Source organism: Coenobita brevimanus, chromosome 93, assembly GCF_032717465.1.
Source record: "Coenobita brevimanus isolate Jiangsu-jjx chromosome 93, ASM3271746v2, whole genome shotgun sequence".
NCBI classification, from domain to species: Eukaryota; Metazoa; Arthropoda; class Malacostraca; order Decapoda; family Coenobitidae; genus Coenobita; species Coenobita brevimanus.
The window spans coordinates 41,118,172-41,137,478 of record NC_137046.1 but is presented as its reverse complement, the minus strand read 5'-3'; the positions used below and the strand labels follow the sequence as shown (position 1 = coordinate 41,137,478).

Genomic DNA, 19,307 nt, shown 5'->3' with positions numbered 1-19,307 from the left:
TATACTGTACTTTCAATCTTTAATCTAGTATCTTACTTAAAGCTACTGTTGTTACACGGAATACTGTACTGTACTGGTATATCATTGAGTAAAGGGTCAGGTAATAACACTGTACAGCAGCACAGTATGCTTTAACGGTATGCAGTGCCTCATTTTAGTTTTAAATAATACTGCCCACATTATTTACAATGGCTAATAACTAAAATAAATGACTGCCAACATTTTTACGAGAATGAAGGATGGTCTCTACACAGCTTGAGTACACTGACATCTGTCCAAATTCCAATGATAATTAGTGAAAATAATGGTGATTAATGAACATACTACGAAAATGCAGTATTTCATCAAATTCCTCATTGGCTGATGTTTGCTCCTCCTAGCTGTTCCCCCTCACATACCAGTACTCAATACCGCACTGTACTGCATTTTGGTTACCCGGTACATTTTACTTCAGTGGTACTGCCTGATTTTTGTGTGTGTGTGGGGGGGGGAGTGGTCCCTGATCAAAAAAAAAAAAAAAATCCATTTGAACCCATCCTATAATTGCCTTACTATATCCCACTGGAGCCCAGTGTCCTCAATATAGGACAAAACTGGCAATTTTCAAATGTCAGCAAAGTCGGGAACCCCCGGGCAGGGACCTACGAGCTTCGCGACTATGAGCCAATAGGCAGAGGGCGGTACGCTTAGTACCCTGCCAGCACAATGCCTCCCCCAGCAACCCTGGGATCCAATGGGTTAACATAAATTGTTGAGTGAAAGGTTGTTAACTGACGTTCCGGTAACCCTAACGCAATGCATGGCTCAACTAAATGACTGGTTGTTATGTGAAAAGTTCTGGTAAATTCTTACCTTTATATTAACCTCCCTTAGAAGATTAAAACTCACTTTCCTAAGCTTTTAGTGTGATGACTTCAACTGACATACGGTAACCATTCCATAGGAAACCTAACTGGACGTTCCCCCCATACGATATTTATAATTCACTTCACACTGTCCACACTCAGAGACTGGAGAAGACTAATTAAAATTCAAACATCTACTGAATTTCTGTTTCCTTATGAGGGGCTGCTATAGTGGCCTCCTGCAAGACATGATTCCAAAGATAATGAACATGAATAGTACCAAGGAATTACAGTTGATTTCAGCAATTATTATAAAAGTTGCAGTAATCCTTAAGGAGACATAGGACCACCTTATTCTGGAGTTGTCTGTTCTTTCCTTACCTTAGCTCTTCATGGAATTTTTTCTAACAACATTTTCAAGTTTAACTGTTTTTGTTGCATTTAAAAGTGGTGAGTGTTTAAAAATGCAGTGTCTGTTTACAGATGGACACTCTTGTGGTGCACAAAGACTGACTGACGTCATCTTCGTATAATATTGTAATGAAATTACCCTTAAGTGTATATCTATCCAAACCTAACCAATATTTTCTTAACCCTACCTTATTTATCCTAACCTAACCTATTTTATGCTATCTATCTATCTACCTATACCCAGAGGCCATAATCCCATGAGTGGCTGTTGGTCTCTGAGCCTGTGGTTTTATGGGAAGGGGTACTAACCCTCCACCGACCCACTTGTTGACACTTTGGGAACATGTAGGTTGGTGTTAAGGTTACCATCCAGCACTGTAAATGGTTTCCTGGCTTACAGAAAACCATTAGGTTTGTCACTCATTATAAGGCAACCTGAAAAGGAGAGAAGAGCGATAAAAAGTGACAGGAAAGATGGGAGAAATAGGAAGAGAGGAGGGCAGACACAGAAAAAGAATGATAAAGGTGAAGGAAGAAGTAGGCAGTACTACAATGAGTGGATGATGGTCCCCACCACCTACCACAATGTACAACTAGCTATAGTAATCCAAGAAAAATAACAAGTGCTGTAACCCACAAAAAACTCATTTCAATGAAAAATATGAAAAGGCTGCATGTGTTTGGTAATGAATTAATGAAAAACCACAGTAATGACAACCTTGATTCTATTATGGCATAAGTTAATGTGCACCGATACTAACGTTATCCCAACAGCATGAATGTGTGGCTGTCCAGTCATGAAGGGTGGTTAATATGGTGAAGAGGTGGACACGACCAGAGTTAAGAGTTACGGTACCAGCAGCTGCAATCCTTCACTCACTATGGCTCATTAGTCTAACCAATTTCATACTAGTCTAACCAACCTAACATACTCCTTATAGAATCATATTTTCTTTGTTTACTGATAGATCCTCTTCATCCTCAAAAAATGTGTTTCTGTACGTATTTACAAAGTCGCAATCAATTCAAAGGTAAATATCTCCATGTCACCCTGTCCCCTGCCATTTAATTGCCCTGCTCCCAGCTCACACCCCCATCCTCATATACCTCTCCATCTGATCCCTCCATCTCATCCTTGGCCTCCCCCTCTCTCCCCCCCCCCCACCTCACTAACATACAGTCTCCTCATCAGCCTCTCGCTCTCCATCCTCTCCACATGGCCAAACCACCTCAGTGTGTTTCTCCTAACGCTTCCTATCACATCCACATCCACACAACGCACCTTCACTTCCTCATTTGTCAGTCCATCTCTCCATGTAACTCCACATCCTCCTCTCCAATGAACTCATTTCCATTGCTCTCACTCTTGACTTCTGTCCCTTCAACAAGGTCCAAGCTTCACTTCCATACGTTAGAGTTGGCATCACAATACTGTCATGTTGTAATTGCTTCACTTCCCTGGTTCTTATCACTGCTTTCAAGAAACCAGCAACCTTTCTTCCTCGTTGTGCCGTTTTGCTATCCTGCATTAACTAATTAGTAGCAAGAACTCTTAAGTTATGGTACAAACCATATATACAAATGCTCACATGACTGTTCCACAATGCATAATAGCTAATGTAAAGCATTTTATCAGGTTAAATGTATGCTTTAAGCAGCTGAATGGCCTTATCAATTCACATTCCTCCAGCTTGTTTTCAGTATTTTTCTGTTTTCAGGGTGGTAAATTACCTTTTCCTGTTGAAAAATTTACCCTATTATTATCACGTTCCTTTATCTGTACCTACGATTGTTTTCAGTGTAATGGAAAGAACAATGTACTCAAAGGTGGATTTTGCTTCCCAACTGAAGGTTAGGTTAAATTATCATGTAGCTACAGTTATGCTAGGTAAGGTTAGGTTTAATTAAATACTTAGGTAAGGAGAGTCCCTTCCGCCATTACACTGACAAATCAAAGAAGTTGTCGAGGAGGAAAATGGTTAAAACATTGGGGGGGGGGGGAAACATTTAACAGGAAACATTTACCACCCCTGTGATCAGAAAAGTATGAGAGACTAATAGGAAATGATTTGGTAAAGGGCTTCTACAGCTTAAAGTAAAGTGTATGTTTACCTTTCATCGGTAACTGTACAGCCTTTCATTATCACATGTAAGCTTTACAGGCCTACTGTTTTTTTTTTTTTTTTTTTTTTTTTTTTACAAAACAAGCTCCTGAACTCCCAAAAATATTTTCTAATCTTAATGGTTAGTCATCTTTCCATAACAATTAGCTTATATTCAAAACTTGCTTCAATCTTTTGTGAGACGAATTTACAGTATTGTATGATAAAATCCAGTTCCGACAAGTGGAATTTAAATGGTATTATGACAACTTGAAAACAGGTTTCACTCACTGTCTCTGCACACTCAAACTTTCTAGCATTGTTTCTGTGCCAGAAACGGATAGTAGTGTACAGGCCTGGCTGGAAGGAGCAGAGCCACATGGTGCGCTAATAAACAATCTCAAGTTTATACCACTAGCTGAGGTCATCATACTGCCCTTCCCACCCTCGAAACTGTCACCACCACCCACCACAAACTTGAAACTATACTCTGGTACAAAAATTCACCCATTATTTTACCTCAGATGGTACCCTGTGGCACCATGAAGTGCCCCAGCGTAAAAGAACGAAAGAAAAACATGATTGTGGGTGGTAGATGAGTTTGACAGGCCGGTGTTGGTGGCAGGGTTTGGCCCACCTCACAGATTGACACCTTTTCCCGGTAATCTAGTGGGAATACTGCTGATTTTTTCTTGTAAATCTGATCTACGCATTTTTCTTACCTTTCCAATATACAATGGTATTGCTTAAGTAGGAATTTTTGATACAATAAGGTAAGCCACAACAGAGAGAGAGTGGGCCGCTCCCTCCCCCGCCTCACTCAGTGCACTGGCCCAGCTGCTTTGCAAAACGTGTTCGGATTGGCCATCTGCCTCGGTCCATAGAGGAACAGAACGTGGAATCTACTAATATAGCTCTTTGTATCTTACAAAAACCATGAAATGATCTTCATGTCCACTATTTTTTATTATATTCTGATTTTATTTTATTTGTTGTGGAAACAATCAGTGACGCTTGTTAAAGCGTAACATATAATGTGATCTTTTTCTTCCCGTTTTTTGTTCTCTCACTTCATGGCTGTTCCTGTCGGTATGTTCCTCCCTGCCACGTAGCCGCCATGGTAACTCCCAAACAAACATCTAACGCGGCTGAATTAAAGAATAATAATGTTTAAATAAAGCAAATAGGCCCTTAAAATGTGATTTTATAGTTTTTGTCTATCATCGACATGTTTGTGAGAATAAGTGATTCGTTAGAATAAACTTTCATCCGAAATGTGTAAATCTCGAACTCACTCGTCTCTCCTTATTTTATTAGTATTTTTTGACATAATGTTTTTTTGGTGAAAAATTATTGTATTCATAACGCAATGCATGCTAAAAGCATAATATCAGTAAATTAATGAGAAAAGCTGTCCCAGTGTAACATCTTGTACGTTCGAAGGCAGTACATTCGTGGATAAAATTTGCTTTTTAGTAGGGAGAAAATGAAAAGAACCAGCGAAAATATTCAAGACCTTGTGAAACATGTTAACATCATCATGCTGGACATTGAAGGTACAACAACCTCCATTAGCTTTGTGAAGGTGAGTTTGTGTGTATAGAACCGACCACACCAGACAACAGGTGTATCAGCTGGGTGGAGGGAGGAGGAGTTGTGACGTAATCTCCGCTCTTTTTAAATTTTATTTTCGCCTAGAATAATGTTCTTCGGAGATTAAACTTCATTTAGGCCTGAGGGAGGATTGATGTCATATTCACGCTTATCTTGGATCTCGCTTTGTGCACAGTGTATATTGGGGTAAATAATAAGTGATCAGATAGACCAAATGAGTCTTGATTGAACAGTGCCGTGAAGTTTTCAGATGGAAGAAATTATGCCTACATAAATGAAAGCATTATCAGTAGGTAGATCTATTCTTCCCGTTAATGGTTTTATGAAATGTGGGCATCACGCAGAACATAACCTGTCCGAGAATGCCAAACCCTTCAGTTAACCTGGGCATGCATCAGTATATAGTTCACGTAACTCATGATTTAATTTTTATCAGTGATTTTAATTGTTTTGGACCTGAATTCCAGATTCAGAGGCTTCATATAAATCGTCTCCCATATACAATTAACTGCAGTGTGATGTAGTCCCCCCCCCCAAAAAAAAAAAGTACGGTTCATCAGACCTTATATTCATTGTTTAATGGTTACCCTTTAGTTCTCTTAGACTTGTAACACTATGGCCGTAGCTAACTAGTATTGGCCACCTCGCCCATTATTATTGTTATTATTATTATTATTATTATTATTATTATTATTGCAGGGGAAGCTTACTAGGCGTAACCAGTGGGCGTTACCCGGGTGGGTAAAACCCTGTGGGTCTATGACCATGCATATCGGCACTGCCTGGGACCCACGAGGGCCAATATTTTACCCACTGAGCCTATGTTCTTCATTGGGCCCAATTTCCCGGGGATATATTTCCTATGGACTTCTTACCATAGACCTTTTTTCCACTACCGACCCACCACACCTGGCATTCCCACTCACCAATCCGTCCACCTGTCTTACCCGTTGTTGTTAAGATCAATAATTGTAGAAGTAAAAAAAAATAATTATGTCAAAGACTTGTAGAAGTAAAAAAAAGATCGAAAACAGAAGAGCAGCTGAACCCGATGGACTGAAGTCTGAGCTGTTTAAAGAAATTGAAAAAGGAAAAAATGAGTACAGAAATTCACTGTACAGAAATTCACAGATGAGAAAAAAAAAAAGCAGAGAAGTTTAAAACGTCTAGAAGACATCCTGTAGACAAAGAAAGCTGCAACCAAAGAATTAAGGCCAATAACATTAATAAATACAAGATTTCATATTAACGAGGTAAGTCGCTTGAAAGGGTACAGCAGGGAAGAAAGGTTGCTGGTTCCTTGAAAGCAGTGACAAGAAACAGGGAAGTGAGCACGGAAGTGAAATAGTTACTGCATGATAGTATTGTGATACCAACTCTAACGTATGGAAGTGAAGCTTGGACGTTGTTGGAAGGACACAAGTCAAGAGTGAGAGCAGTGGAAATGAGTTATTTAAGAGAAGCCTGTGGAGTCACATGGAGAGACAGGCTGACGAATGAGGATATAAAGGAGCGTTGTGGTAATTCACCGGGTCGGTCAGGATCACTTTGATGGTCGTGATCGTCAGCTTTTACCCTCCCGGAAGGGAGCTGAGAGCTCATATAGTCCGATCTAAGGGCAAGGCTGTGACCTTCACACACGCACACACCCGTCCCCTTGCTCAAGGGGGACAGCAACCACCCACTTCGTCAGTGAAACTTTTCGCAACCTGAGCGAAGTGCGAACTCCCGTCCACCAGTTGGCAAGCGAGACCGTTACCACTGCACCAGCGAGTGGTGTGGATGTGGATGTGATAGGAAGCGTTATGAGGAACACACTGAGGTGGTTTGGCCATGTGGAAAGGATGGAGGGTGAAAGACTGACGAAGAGAGTGTATGTGAGTGAGGTGGAGGGGGGAAGAGGGAGGTGGAGGCCGAGGATGAGATGGAGGGATGGGGTGGAGAGGTATATGAGAGAGGGGTGTGTGAGTTGGGAGCAGGGCAGTGAAATGGTAGGGGACAGGGCGACTTGGAGGCGATTTGTTTGTGGCCACCCCAAACGGGATTGAGGCGTCTGGCAATAGATAGGTAGATAGAAGAATTAAAACATCTGAGACAAAATATACGCTTATCAGATTTGAAGCAGAAGTTGTATATATATATATATATATATATATATATATATATTGAAATGACAACATCCAGCAGCAGCACGACACCCCCAGGAGGCGACAATGGAGGGTTAGTTGGAGCGAGCAGGACGTCCATGCTATATGGGTGCAAGTCCCTAGTAGCCGCGGGCCCCTGCTACCCGGAACCGGCCCGACCCGAACACCTCAGCCCAGGCGCATTACCCTCTCGCCAGCCCGGACTGCGTCAAGATCGGGGTGGAGCTGAACCTTACGCTCCATACAGCGCACCAGAGACGGCCTCCAGCCACTCACACCAGGAGATGGCCTCCAGCCACTCACACCAGGAGATGGCCTCCAGCCACTCACACCAGGAGATGGCCTCCAGCCACTCACACCAGGAGATGGCCTCCAGCCGCACCACCTGGACACTCCACCTGCAGGGCCTGTGATGGCCTCCAGCCTCACACAGGGGAAGAAGGGTATGTCCCCTTTCCACCTACAGGAGACACGGAGGGCACGACACCGACAACGGCCTCCAGCCACAACGCGCCGGCACATCACCCTTCATACCAGACTCAGCCGACGACCTCCAGCCGTGCCCCATCTACGGTCCCATCAGGAAGTCGGGCCCCAGTGATGGCCTCCTGTTGCTCCGAGAGGGTTGGGACGCCCTCCAGCTGCCCTCCTTCTGTTGCCCTAGGGACCTTGGCGATGGCCTCCTGCCATGCCAGGGAGAGTAGCTACCAAAGCCCCTTGCCCCCTGTGACTTCACAACATCTCTCCCCCCACAGCTGTAGCAGAGTCGAGTGTGGCAGCCCCCAGGCGGAGAGTGACCCAATCATGGACTGGTGGAGAGGCCCTGTATTATCACTGGGGCTGTTCTCCCTGCAACCGGTGCCTGAAGACGACCTGCCCCTGACGGACCCCTCCCCGGGACAATGCCGCAGCCCTGCCCTGACGGGGGGACACCAGGAAGGGGACTGCAGTCTCTGGGATCCTGACGGTGCCCCTGGCACCCCGGGGCGAGGCCTCCCCAGTTCCTGTCCCAAACGACATTGTTCTTCCACCAGGCGTATACAGGAACACCTGGAGAAGCTGTTTGGCCAATGTCCTGTGGGCCAGACCTCTGTCCACCACCCCCAACACGAGGGGCCCCCCCACCACGCCCATCCCAAAGGAGACGACCCTCACCCTTGCCCAGGACTAAGTGAGTTAGGTGTGTGTATGTGAATAAGTGACTTATAGTGCCATACTGTACAGGGCCAAGTGGAGAGACGTGAGAACTACCATTCAATGCAATAGTGACAAGTCATTTATGATCGCTCTCTTTCCCCCTTCCCCCTTGTGATTGTCCCAACCTATCGTGCAACTTAGTTCTCCCCCCCCCCCAGGGACCAGACTCACACTCGGTAAGACTCTTAGAACGAGTGTTTAACAGTGAATCAAGGAACTCCCACAGAACCGGGAGCCACCAAAGAGAGAGACTGTGTGCGGGGGAATATCTAGATCTAAACCACCACCCCCAGCATACGGCACTGAGTTAGAGACAGTGAGCTATCCCCACATGCACTCACCCTGATATAATAATACAGACTGTGTCCCTCGTATCCTGCACGTACGCTCAAACTTATCGGCAGTCCAAGGATTGATGTAACATAAATATTGTGAGGATTGTCTGCCGTTCCTGTTATTTGGAATTGGTGAATACACGTGTAAGTTGCTGCCTGGAGTTTTTATGCCCTGTTCCTCTTATATTTGTGTTCTAGCCCCGGTCTAGAAAAGAACCTCACTACTCGCCAGGAGTTTCTGGGACAGGAAGCTGACCTAAAAACACGCAGCATAGCATACTGTATATATATATATATATATATATATATATATATATATATATATATATATATATATATATATATTATCATCAGCCATTTGAGTATCCACTGCAGGACCGGCCTATCCCTACCGAAGTGAGGACAATACAGCCTATGTATCTTTACAAGTGGCATAGGCTGTATTGTATGTAGGGTGAGAAGTGCATGTAAGTGTAATTGTAGTGTTGGAGTGGATTTGGATGTGTGTGTGTAGTCTGTGAACCAAGTGTACTTGGCTCGCACATGCCGATTGGGTGCAAGCATACTTTATAGTACGTGACACTGGTTCAACCACAGCACCACTTATGTCCGCCAAAGCAATACATGGCCGGAAGAATGCTCCCAAAGTTAATTACCCTGGCAGGGCACAAACCCTCATTCTTCAGTGCCCGAAACTATATGTATATATATATATATATATATATATATATATATATATATATATATATATATATTTATATATATTTATATATATTATGTGTCCGACTCTGGGCATAAGCTTCACAGCCTGCTTCCAGGGTCCAGTAGCCCTCCTTCATACCATACATCTCTACATGTCACCACTTTGGCGCTAGCACCCACCGTCCATATTGAATACATGCTAGGGCTGTCTCATACAGGACTGGTGTATTGGTATTAGCGGGGGTATTTTTACGACATTTCGGCGGATCTTCTGGTAGATCAGTAAAGTCTGCTTTTATGAAATTCAAATCCTTAAACTGTTCCCTGCCCCAGCGGGGATCTGAACCATTGATTGTGTCTTCTGTAGATTTTAGCATGATCTTTTGACTCAACAGAGCTGGAAAAGTTCATGGGGACACTTAAGCAGTAGAAGACCCATCGGTGTAGTAACAGACATAGTGGCAAACGTGTATAATGGTGACAGAACAAGTTTGGAATGAGTAAAGATATCAAAAAAGAAATACCGCAGCCATTGGGGGGGGGGACGGGGGTCAGACGGCCCCGCCCCACCTGCCTAAAGGTTCAGTTTCTCACAGTCTGTTTTTTACTATCGGTGCAAAAAGAGTCACTCTCCGTTGCTCAGAAGTTTTGTGCTGCTTCCCAACGTCGCTTATGCATACACGCAGACCCCCATAGCAAGTATGGTATGCAGCAGACCTTTGACCAGCCGGTTGCTATGCAAGTCCAGATTCAGCAGAACTTCCCACCCTCCTTCGGAAAGTCTGGCTACGGGTCTGTACCAGTATATATATGTAACATGTGGACTTGGACAAGGCTGTACAATACAGGGTCCATATTGCTGTTTAAGCTCACATCTACCATCACAACGAAAGAAACAGAACTTAACGCTATATGCGGATGACGGACTAATGTTGGTTGACAGTATGGAGGATGCAAGGCTAAAAATGCAAATACTAATAGCCATAGTTGTGTGTTTTGAGTTGCATCTCAGAAAGAACAAGAATAAACATTAACAGTACAATACCCGCGCCGTACAATAAGTCTTAAGGCATTTCCATGCAATCAGTGGCCACCTGTTTTTTTTTTTAATTCTGGTAATGAAAAATTGGTTGCAAATATTCATGTAGGCATTATGGACTGAAGCAACTTACATAATTCTGAGGGGGGGAGGGGAAGAATACTTCCCCAGTATCCCTGCATGCCGAAGAGGCGACTAATGGTGGCCTTTTTGTCTTTTTTTTTCTCTCTCCTTACTGTCCTTGTAATGCTAGGTGTTTTACAGTCGGCTTTCCGTCCCTCTAATGCCTAGTGTGTAGCTGGGTTCTCTTTCTAGACCGGAGCTTAGACAAATAAGAGAGAGGCAGGACACAAAAACTCAAGACAACAACCTTACTCGTGTATTGCTAATTCTACAAGTGGAACGGGTAGATGCCACAAGAGTAATTATTCTGAACAATTATAAACCTTAAGCCTAGATTGTGGGTGTTAGTATCACGCAGGATACTATTTGAGACAAGATCAGGTAAAGTGAATAGCACTACGATCAGGAGTCCTAGGGCAGTCCAGGTGTTATCTATCAGGTGGAGTTTTATTCACTAGGGCCGTGACACTGTTTTCACTGTTGACGCTCTAACTCGTTGGTCCGTCATGTTAGTAATTATTGTTATTGCACTGGAGCCTCCATATGATCTCAGCATGAGGCTATATCACTAAGATGTTAGCGTGTCCACTCAGACAGACACTTATTTCACTGCCCGGCTGTATTCATTGTCTCACAGTTACTTTATTTATTCCACCTTTCTTTTACACTAACACTGACGCTTTTATTTCTGACTTCCCATATTCTGATAATTCACTGTTCTGCCCTTGCTTCACTGTATCACTTTCACTGTGCTTTCACTGTCACTCACTGTCGGGACTGGGTGTGATGGCAGTCAGGTACAAGGGCAGCGAAAACGACTCAGCCTAACTACTGACGGGACTGAGTTGTGCCTGGGGCCTCCGTATTCAGGGGCCACGGGATCACGTGTAGGGGCATCCTCTCTCGTCCGGGGCTGCTGGTGGTGAGGGGTTCCACGTTGTCGGGGCTCAGGGCTGGAGTCTGGCCCTCTGGGCTGGGGCTGAACAGCTGCCTGAATCTTTCACTCAGGCGCCTGATGGAGGATGAGGGTCTCTGGCGTCGGGGTGTAGAGATGTCCCACCCAGGGGTCCTAGGGACGGTCTGGAGGTCCCATTGGCTGCGGTCCCTGGTGGTCGGGGACGTCGTCAGGAGTGGGCTGCGGTGTTGGCCTTCATCGGGGTCCGTCAGGTGAGGCCTTTCAGGGACTGGCTGTAGTGAGAAGAGCCCGGTGGTGGTCAAGGGGCCTCTCCAATAGTCCTCCAGGCTGAGTACTCCTTCTGGGTCATAGTCTTGTGTAGGGGAGTCAGCACCTGATGGAGGAACGGCTACCGGCCGTCTCCTCTCGTAGGGCCCGGCTACTGGCCGTGGCCTGGGGAAGGGAGCGGCTACAGGTCGACTCGAGGGCACCTTCGGAGTGTCTACCGGCCATCTCCTGACAAAGGCAGGAGTAGCTACCAGCCATCTCCTGATTATCTCTGGAGCAGCTACTAGCCATCTCCTGCAGGAGGGTCGAGTGGCTACAGCGGTCTCTGTTAGGTCACCTTCGGAGTGGATACCAGCTGTCTCCTGACGAAGGCGGGAGCAGCTACTGGCCGTCTCCTGACGAAGGCGGGAGCAGCTACCAGCCATCTCCTGATTACCTCCAGAGCGGCTACCGGCTGTCTCCTGTAGGAGGGTCAAGCAGCTACAGGCCGTCTCTTCAAGGGCACCTTCAGAGCGGCTTCTGGCCATCTCCTGATGAAGGCAGGAGCGGCTACTGGCCGTCTCCTTATTACCTCCAGAGCAGCTACCGGCCGTCTCTTTAAGGGCACCTTCAGAGTGGCTTCCAGCCATCTCTTGACGAAGGTGGGAGAGGCTACAGGCCATCTCCTTCCAGAGTGGCTGCAGGCTGTCTCCTGTAGGAGAGTTGAGCGGCTACCGGCCGTTTCAGGGGTGCTGCCTGGAACTAGAGTAATAGCTCCACCCCGATCTTGTCGGTGGTCGGCTCGCCAGGAAGGTAGTCTCTTTCTTCCTGCTATGGTGGCGGCGGGAGAATTCCAGGTCATAAGGGCGCGCAGCCCTGGCGGACTTATGTCCCTGTCGCCCGGAGTCAAGTCGCACTCTATTCACCCCTCCATAGGCTCCTTCTGGGTGTGTTGGGTTGTCCTCCGTAAGACTATTCAGCATTTTATGTACTTTTTACATTTTAGCACAGTAGCCTCTGTGAACAGAGAGGGGCAGAAGTGACTGTAAACAGGGCGGGGCAGAGGTGGCTGAAAAGGGCGGGGCAGGGGTGACTGTGGACGTATGACACGGGGAGCCAACCACACTTGAGAGTATACCGGTACTAGCCACTAATGGGAAGCATCACCACCTGCAGTGGCACTCATACCACACACTCATCCGTACTCAGAGCAATCCCTTTCATCATCCATACGTAGGCTATAGCTACAACTACTTTCCTTATCCATACTCACAAGTGCAATCTCTTTATAACCTGAGCAACACTGTGACAGCGAATGTAGCGGTATCCTCGGTGGCCTAGAAAATTCAGTCTATCTATTGCCAGACGCCATAATCCCGTAAGGGGTGGCCGTTTAACTTTGAGTTATTTGTTTTACGGGGAGAGGCACTAACCCTCCACCAACCCACTTGTTGACACATAAGGATCACGTATGGTTTGGTTATATGGTTACCACCCACCGTTGTAAATGATTTCTTGGCTTACAGGAAACCATTTGGCTTGTCACTCAATGTAAAGCCACCTGTAATGAAAAGAAAAGCAATAAGATGTGACAGAAAAGATGGGAGAAATAGGAAGAGAGGAGGGCAGGCACAGAAAAAGAATGATAAAGGCTAAGGAAGAAGTAGGCAGCACAACATCAAGTGATGATGGTCGCCACCACATACCCGAATTATATCTTAATGATTATGATCCAGTAGATTATTAATATAATTTATGTTCATATTAAAGAAATGCATAAGCCATGACAGAAAATATTAAGATTTGATGCGGCATGCCAAATTTATCGTTAATGAGGAAGTGTAAAGGAATCTCCCTTGCTAACAAGAATACTGCTCAATGTTTATGTTGTAATACAAAAGAGTACCAGAGTACGATGTAGTGAAAATATTTTGACAGTCGAACTGGGCTGAGCGTTGGCAACTTTAGAGCTGTTTACGTAACACATTCTCGGCTCTTTTCTGTCCAGCTTTTTTTATGGTACTGCAGGAATTAAACGGCATTCCAAGTGTTTCATGTACAGCCAAGGTCAGGAATCCCTATACACGATTGGGATTCTGAACTAATCCGGCGAAAATTTGGCCTGTTTTGGTATAATTGTTTTACAAGGATTTAACAGCGTCGATACATATGTGGCTGCAATCTGAGTGGGTTTGGAAAGTTTGCAACATCCCTTTCTTTGCGATTTTACTTGCTAATAGCTATTCCATAATTACTGTTAGCATGTTGCTGATGGAACTGTATCGATATTAAACTAATATAAAAACAAAGAATAGGAATATTAAAGTGTAATAGCAAAAATACAGTAAATGCCAAGGATGAAATGCTACAAAGTCTTCTATAGGGTATGCAGAGAATACGGCATATTGCAGAAGAATCATTGACCGACTGTGTACATCTGGTTACCGTACACCACTACAAGTCGTCAACCCTTCCCCCGTCCCCGTACCTACAAGTCTTCAACCCTTGCCCCATCCCCACCCCTTACTAGCTGATATCTCCAGTCTCACAAATTCAATGGCTCGTATTCTTGTTGGCAAAGTCTTCGTGGCACATCTTCCTCTGCGATTAAATAATCTGAGGGAAGGAGGAGGTATGGAATGCCAAGAAGATGAGTGGATTTATGTAAGAGAATGTGTATTGCTTCCTTAGCTCTTCTTTATCTCCTGTCTCTTGCTACTTCAGTGATCACAGTTCTGAATTCTCTGCCTGCATTCCCCTTACCGGTACATTTCGGCTGGCGCGTAGTCCTCGTCTGGCAGCAAATTCTCACCCCTTTTCTGTCCAGCTTTCTGATGCAAGAGGTAACCCACATTCCAAGTCCATGTATGCAACAGGTCAACCCTGGAACTGTCTTCCCCTGTCTGTCTTTCTGTCTATGACCTCTAATCTTTCAAGCGCAATGCGTCAAGGCATCTCGGACTGAACGGAACTTGAATTTGGCTCTCTGTTATGTATTTTATTTATATTTTACATGGAAGGAACAGTCTTGCGAGCTTCCATCCTTTGGTTTCTTTAACCGTGCATTTAAAAGAAGAAGAAGAAGGCAAATATGGAAGGTGAAGTAAAAGAAGTTGACAAAAGACAGAATTGGATAGGTGAAATATATCCGGAAATCCACATGGTAAGGATTGCATTCCATAGTTAACCTGGCAGTCAACGGAATGGCTTGTCCCGCGGGTATTATGAAGCGCGATTTTATGTGGATCGCTTGGTTTGTGAGGTGGAGCCAAGAATTTCGAAGGCAAGAGTGATGAGTAAATCATTGTGTAGCCCAGTTTTACTTGGGAGTGATGTTGTTGTTGATAATGATGATGATGATGATAATGATGATGATGTGTGTGTGTGTGTGTGTGTGTGTGTGTGTGTGTGTGTGTGTGAGAGAGAGAGAGAGAGAGAGAGAGAGAGAGAGAGAGCGACCTTATGAAGTGGTCTTATCTTCCTCAAGAAAAGTATGGTACACGTACATAGCTTTCATACTTATACAATTAAAATAATGGTGTGAGAGGGTGAGAACAACTATGTCCTGGGCCAAGACCCAAAGAGTTTGTCCTGCTGTGCCCTGCCCTGTTGAGGATGCTGCACCATCGGAACACAGTCATATACTCGACTTTCATCACTCACGAGTTGAATAGTACATCAGTTATTACAGTATCTCTTTTGCTACTGACTGCAACTGGTAATACAATATTTTACTACTGAAGTAAAATTCAGTGACGGAGAGTACTTTATGAATCAATATAGGTATAATGCTTAGCCTAAGCGTTTATTTGGTAGGGTATTTACCCGACATCATTTTTTACTCGTGTTTAATTTATAATGACATAATATAGAGTGCACATATTTTTATTAATCTTTATTATACATGTGTCACATGTTTACAGTGACGTGAACGAAATAATGTCACATTTCTATGTAAAACTTAATATGTCTTAAGCTTTAATTTTTCCTCTTTATCATGCAAGTCATCACCTCCAGTTAGTAAACGAGCAATAGGAGGAGGAGATCCGATTATTCTTGCTGCCTAGGGCTTCCGAAAACAGTAAGGGTGCCCTGGTAACCACTTAGCAGACCTTAGCACACGCCGGGATCTATGAAAACACTAAGATTGTTTCCAGTTAACCCTCAGGCCCATCCGTTTCCAGCTAGGTACAGTCAGGATCCTGACGGTAGTGAAACGAGTGCGAGAAAATGGACGTTTGAGTACGGTATCAGTACTGGAATGAGGCAATGATTTATGATGCTGTCACCATGGTTATTCATATATATATATATATATATATATATATATATATATATATATATATATATATATATATATATATATATATATATATATATATATATATATGTAATTATATAATGCCAGACTCCTTAATCCCTTATACGGGGTGGCCACAAACAAATCGCCTTTACGTCACCCTGTCCTCCGCCATTTCACTGCTCTGCTCCCAGTTCACGCTCCCCCTCTCTCATATACCTCTCCACGCCATCCCTCCATCTCATCCTTGGCCTTCCCCCTCTCTCCCCCTCCACCTCATTCACATACACTCTCCTCGTCAGTCTCTCACTCTCCATCCTCCCCACATGGCCAGACCACTTCAGTGTGTTTCTCCTAACGCTTCCTATCACATCCACGTCCACACCACAACGCTCCTTCACATCCTCATTTGTCAGTCTGTCTCTCCATGTGACTCTACAGGCTCCTCTCAGATAACTTATTCCCACTGCTCTCACTCTTGACTTGTGTCCTTCCAACAAGGTCCAAGCTTCACTTCCAAACGTTAGAGTTGGTATCACAATACTGTCATATACTAACTTTTTCACTTCCATGCTCACTTCCCTGTTTCTTATCACTGCTGTCAAGGAACCAGCAACCTTTCTTCCTTGTTGTACCCTTTCAAGCACTTCACCCACCAGACTTCCATTCTTACTCATCACACTACCCAAGTACTTAAACGTAAACACATTTTCCATTTCCTCCTCATCCAACCTCACTGTACATTCATTGACTTCACCTATTTCGAAGACCATAACTTTACTCCTCCCTACATTCACCTTTAGATTCCGCGTCTTACACACTCTCCCAAACTCATCCACCAAACCTTGCAGCTCCCCTTCGTCTTCACTTAACAACACATTTTCATCTGCAAACAACAGTACAGGGAGTTTCCAAACACTGCCCTTTCTCATTAGGGCCACTCCAACATCCACTGCCCTACCTTGTATCTCTTTTATAACCCCATCCATATACAGATTGAACAGCCATGGAGACATGACACATCTCTGTTTCAACCCAACCTTCAAATAGAAAAACTCACTCAGTTTACTATCCACACGCACTGTAGCCTTAGCACCCTCATACATACTCTTCACAGCATTCAACAACTTCCCGTCTACTCCATATATTCTTAATACTTTCCACAATCCTTGTCTATCCACCCTGTTTTATGCTTTCTCCAAATCCATGAAGGCCACATACAACTGCTTTTCCTTTTCTAGAAACTTTTCCACTAAAGATCTAACAATGAATGTCTGATCTACATAACCTCTTCCCTTTGTAAAGCCTCCCTGTTCTTCTCCAGCTTATTCCTCTGGTACTTCCCTAACTCTGTCAATAAGTATCCTACCGTATATTTTTCCTATTACACTAAGAAGACAAATGCCCCTATGATTGCCACACACTTCTTTTTCCCATTTCCTTATGTACAAGGGAATAATTATACCTGACTTCCAATCCTCCGGGACTCTACCTTCCTCCTAGGCCAATCTGCACATCTTCCACGTCCATTTTACTACTATCTCTCCCCCATGCTTCAGCATTTCATCACACACTCCATCAATTCCTGGGGCTTTCCCCATTTGGACTTACTTCATTGCGTCCACGACTTCCATCCTACTGACTTCTTCCTGTCTTCTCACCTCCCTCCTTCTCCCCACCATTCCCCAACCACTTATACTCTCATTACTTTCATTCTCTGTGTTCAACAATTCCTTAAAGTGTTCTCTCCATCTGCTCACTTTTTCTCCCTTCGCAACTAGCAATGTTCCATTGTTATCTTTCACTCCCCTACTAACTTCATCGCCACCCTGTCTGACTCTCTTTACCTCTTTCCAGAACATTTTCTTACATTCCCTCCACTTGACACTTAAATTCCTTCCAAATTCCTCGTCCACTCTTTTCTTACTCTCTCTTATTAATCTTTTCACCTCTCTCTTCCTTTCTACATATGACTCTTTCTTCCGTTTCTCATCTTCTTCCAAACCCCTATTTATCATCCATTCATTATATGCATTTTTCTTTTGTACCACAGCCTGTCTCACCTCTTCATTCCACCATGCTCTGCCTTGCATCCCCTTTCGTCTTCTCTTTACCCCACACACCACCTCACATGCTGCACATATTTCTTCTGTGAATGTCTTGCACACACCTTCCACGTTCCCTATCTGCTCCAATTTTATATTTACCCAATCGTTCCTCCACTTCTCTCTTATATTCTGCCTTTTTCTCATCCTCTTGTAACCTTTCCACTCTCCTTGCGTCTACTCCTTCCTCCCGTCCTTCCCTTCTTCAATTTCTCCATATTACTTGGACCTTGATTCTGACCACCACCAAGTGGTGGTCAGAAAATCCACTCCCCCAGCCTCTATACGCTCTTGCATCCATTACACATCTTCGCATCCTTTCATCCACAAACACATAATTAGTCATTGCCTTCCTTTCATTCGGTTCATCATCCACCCTTCTCATCACTCGCCATGTATACCTGTGGATCATTTTGTGCCTGAAGAGGGTATTGGTTATCACCAACCCCTTCCTAGCACAAATGTCCACTAAAGCACTGTCATTCTCATCTATCTCAGAAGGCACACCCCACTCACCAACTACTCCATCCACCTTCACATTCTCTACTTTACCATTCATATCCAAATCAAAAACACTCTCTCATTCCTTTCAAACTTTTCCATGTACATTTCCACATTTGTCCGGAACTCTTCTCTCACTCTGCTTGCACGATCTTGCGTTGGCGTATACACACACACAATCGCCCACATTTGCAGTTCAACGTTCAGTCTTACCCACACAATCCTTGAGCCAACTGATCCATACTCTCTTATATTCTTCTTCCACATGTTTCTCACAACAGTACTCACTCTTTCTTTTGCTCTCATTCTCACCTACTCGTGCACATATACCCCATCCATTCTCCCATTCTCTCACACTCTCATCTCTCCATTTAGTTTAATTTAATCCACATACACCCACTTTCGCACCCTCAAGCACCTGGACAATCTCTCTCTCTTTCACCTCATCATTGGCACCCCTTATATTCCATGTTGCCATCCGTATCATGTCCTTTGTTCGGTCCTTGGTCGTCATCTTTTGGTCAGTCCTGGTCCGAGGCTTCTTGTTCGTAACTTTAGTTAGTTGTTTTCCGGGGAGTGGCACTAACCCTCCGCCAACCCACTTGCATCACGTCGGGAACACGTGTCGGTTGGTTATAAGGTTACCATCCGGCGTTGTAAATGATTTCTTGGTTTACAGGAAATCATTTGGCTTGCCACTCGGTATAGAGCTACCCTAAAAACA

The 19,307-nt window shown here is 44.4% G+C and overlaps 2 protein-coding genes across 9 annotated transcripts in view; one reads left to right on the top strand and one right to left on the bottom strand.

The window, feature by feature from the left end:
* Positions 1-4,182, bottom strand: part of LOC145412514 (uncharacterized) — a 194,042-nt gene extending 189,860 nt beyond the window's left edge. For all 8 annotated transcript variants that reach the window (XM_080282401.1, XM_080282402.1, XM_080282405.1 and 5 more), the window contains exon 1: positions 4,081-4,182. The gene's annotated coding sequence lies outside the window, so the exon portion shown is untranslated. The remainder of the gene's footprint in view (positions 1-4,080) is intronic.
* A 633-nt stretch (positions 4,183-4,815) lies between these two features.
* The window catches only part of Enoph (enolase-phosphatase E1), a 76,576-nt gene continuing 62,084 nt past the window's right edge, over positions 4,816-19,307 (top strand). The window contains exon 1 of the mRNA XM_080282301.1: positions 4,816-4,943. Within this exon, the coding sequence (XP_080138427.1) occupies positions 4,845-4,943 (99 nt within the window). The 5' untranslated portion in view covers positions 4,816-4,844. The remainder of the gene's footprint in view (positions 4,944-19,307) is intronic.